General features: G+C 59.1%; 1 protein-coding gene across 1 annotated transcript in view; it reads left to right on the forward strand.

Annotated features, from left to right (window-relative positions):
- The window catches only part of CDH4 (cadherin 4, type 1, R-cadherin (retinal)), a 621,238-nt gene that overhangs the window by 566,387 nt on the left and 51,990 nt on the right, over positions 1-2,861 (forward strand). The window contains exon 11 of the mRNA XM_010841909.1: positions 438-593. Coding sequence (XP_010840211.1) covers positions 438-593 — 156 coding nt within the window. The remainder of the gene's footprint in view (positions 1-437; positions 594-2,861) is intronic.

Genomic DNA, 2,861 nt, shown 5'->3' on the forward strand with positions numbered 1-2,861 from the left:
GATCACTCGGGGACACAAGTGTCTTGGGCCCTGACCTTTTCCCTAAAAACCCCATGCAGTGAGCTGTGTCCTTGCCCTTGTCTTTCCAGAGGTTTGACGTGAGGGCCATTTGTGCCAGGTCCTCAGCCATTTCAGACCATCACTCAGGCTCTACCGTGGGCATTTTCACCTCTGCCGAGCTCCCTGCCGAGCTCCTTTCCTCTTGGAATACTGTGTCCCCTCCTCCCTGTCATCTGGTAGGCTCACCGGACATGCAGTGCAGGCTCTCAGTGAACCCCTGGCCTCACCTGCCCTTCTGGTCTCCAGAGTGGACCAAGCGCTGGCTGTGGCCTCACATGTCCCTGGGAGAGACGTCATGTGAGGCCATCCAGCAGGATGAGCGTAAGGTCCCGGTAAGAAGCCTGACCTTCCCCTGCCCCGTCTGCTCCCCCTTCCAGATCCGGTCTGACAAGGACAACGACATCCCCATCCGATACAGCATCACAGGCGTGGGCGCCGACCAGCCCCCCATGGAGGTCTTCAGCATCGACTCCATGTCCGGCCGGATGTATGTCACGCGGCCCATGGACCGGGAGGAGCGAGCCTCCTACCACGTGAGTCTCGGGCTCCTAAGGGCGCGGCGTTGGAGGGGAATGCAAACCCAAGTCCATATCAGAAAAGCCCACCTGCCTGCGGGGCGCCTCCCCAGGCTGTGCAATTCACGGAGCAGATGGGCCGAGAATGTGCTCTGGTAACGTGTCCCTGGTGATGCCGGGAGGGTCTGGGACACACTGGGGGACCCATTGGTCAGAAGCCATGGACCCACGTGACCTGCTGGGAGTTCTGCTGGGGAAGGGGTCGTGCAGCTGCTGTGTCACTGCCACCTCTCCAGTTCCGGACGTGCATCCCCAGCCCCTCTGCCCCTTCCTCTGAGAGCAGAAAGGCAGCTCTGAGCGAGCACTGCTGCTTTCATGGGGAGCTGCCAGTGGAGAGGGAAAAACCATGAGAAAGTGAAGGCTGCGAGGCTCAATTAAAGGGACCGTCCACCACTTTCCACTTGGCCTCCTGACCTGGCGGCACACAATTGGCCCTAGAGCTCGGTGGGCGCACAGCTCTCATGCCGCCCGCCCTGGTGTCCGACCCACTTTGGGCTCTGCCTCCTCGTTGTGGGATGAGCATTTGCACCTGTGGGAGGAGGGAGCTGGAGCCAGACCTGGGGGGCAGGGCTGGGCAGCCCCACCCAGCAGCTGAGACCTGCACCCTTAACCTCTCCGACCTCCGTGCTCTCCTGCAAAGGGGAAACAATCAGGCTGCCTCAGCGTGTGTTCTGAGGACTCAGGGTGACATCCCTGCAGTGTTCAGGACAGAGCCCAGCATGCGGTAAGGCTGCCTCTGTGGCTACAGCCAGGGCGTCGGAACTCCCAGCTCCCGGGTTATGTTCACAAAGACCTTCAGGTGAGGGGACGCACTCACAGCCTCCACCCTGTGTCATCTACGGACCGGCACTGACCTCACTTGGCTTCAGCCTGCAGTGCCAGATGTGAACCCTGAGAAGGGAGGCTCCACACGGGCAGGCTTGTCCATACTGCATCCCCTGGCGGAGAACAGAGCTCACCACTGGGGGCGGGCAGGCCCCTCTGAGTCACAGGCTTTGCTCTCTCAACTGCTCAGCTCCTAGACCAGGATGGCTGCAGAATTTCTGAGTCCAGCACAAGATGAAATGGGGGCCCCTCTGAGCTTACTACAAGTTTTACGATGGTGATGGCTGAGCGTTAAACCATACACAGACCCTTCTGAGTACAAGGCCCGAATGACTATGAGGGTCACACACTTGCCTCCTGTGAAGTGGGACAGACAGGAGGCTGAAGCTGGAGGACTTGTGGGTCTCATCCCCGGGCCGTCTGGGCCTCCCCGTTCCCTTCTGCACCTCGGTGCAAATGGCTCAGAACCACACCCGAGTGTCACTGTGCACTCTGAAGACTCCCAGCCCTGGGCACCCCAAGAGCACCTCGACTCCAAGAGCGCCACACACCCTCTCCCTGCACCGCCAAACCAGACCCTGGGAAGGCAGGAGCCACGTTTGGGAAAAGGAGACCCACTTGGCTGTGGACTGAGAGATAGCTCCCCAATTCCTCACCTGCCATGGGCCAGAGAATCACTTTGATTTTAGAGTCCACGATTTTAGTGGGGCTCTGATGTTAGTTACCTCTGTCCACCCAGACAGTCTCCGTGCCACTAAAGTCAACCCCCGACATGATGTGACTCAATTGCGGGGTGACCCCTGTAACCTTCCCACCTGGAACCTGCGCCTCACATCCCAGAGTCCTCTCTGCTCCCCCAATGGGTGCCGTTTAATCGTGTCCTGAGTCCCACTGTCATCATGGCTGTTGAGGGGGTGGGGCAGCATCTCCCACCTGAGAGGGAGTTGACAGACCGTGGACACAGGTCACTGGAGGTGGCTGCATGAAGCCTGTGATCACGAGACAGACGAGCATCACTGCTCTGTGAGGCGATTCCCCAGAAGGTGCCTTCATGGCTTCCTCAGGAAGCCTTGCTGTTGGGGCCATGGGCGGTCAACTTGGGCAGGATCTTCCTGAGCCTCCTTTTCCCTGCCTGTGAACAGAGATCCGACAGACCCATCTCATGGTTCTTGTGAACAGTGAGGTGAGCCAGCGCCTGTGGAGGTCTTGGGGCACTCCCAGCCAGAGCCAGCGCAGGGCTGATGGAAGACAACAGGATCCCGCACACAGCAGGCATGCACAGAGCATCGCAGGAAATTTACTCTGCACAAAACACCCAGATTTGCAAGTCTCAGGACATTCCTTATTGCCAAGTCACAAAGTATTTCTTGTCTCCAACGCCAAGACAGACCCCCAGCCCCA

This window comes from Bison bison, unplaced genomic scaffold (assembly GCF_000754665.1).
Source record: "Bison bison bison isolate TAMUID 2011002044 unplaced genomic scaffold, Bison_UMD1.0 scf7180017864167, whole genome shotgun sequence".
Taxonomy (NCBI): Eukaryota; Metazoa; Chordata; class Mammalia; order Artiodactyla; family Bovidae; genus Bison; species Bison bison.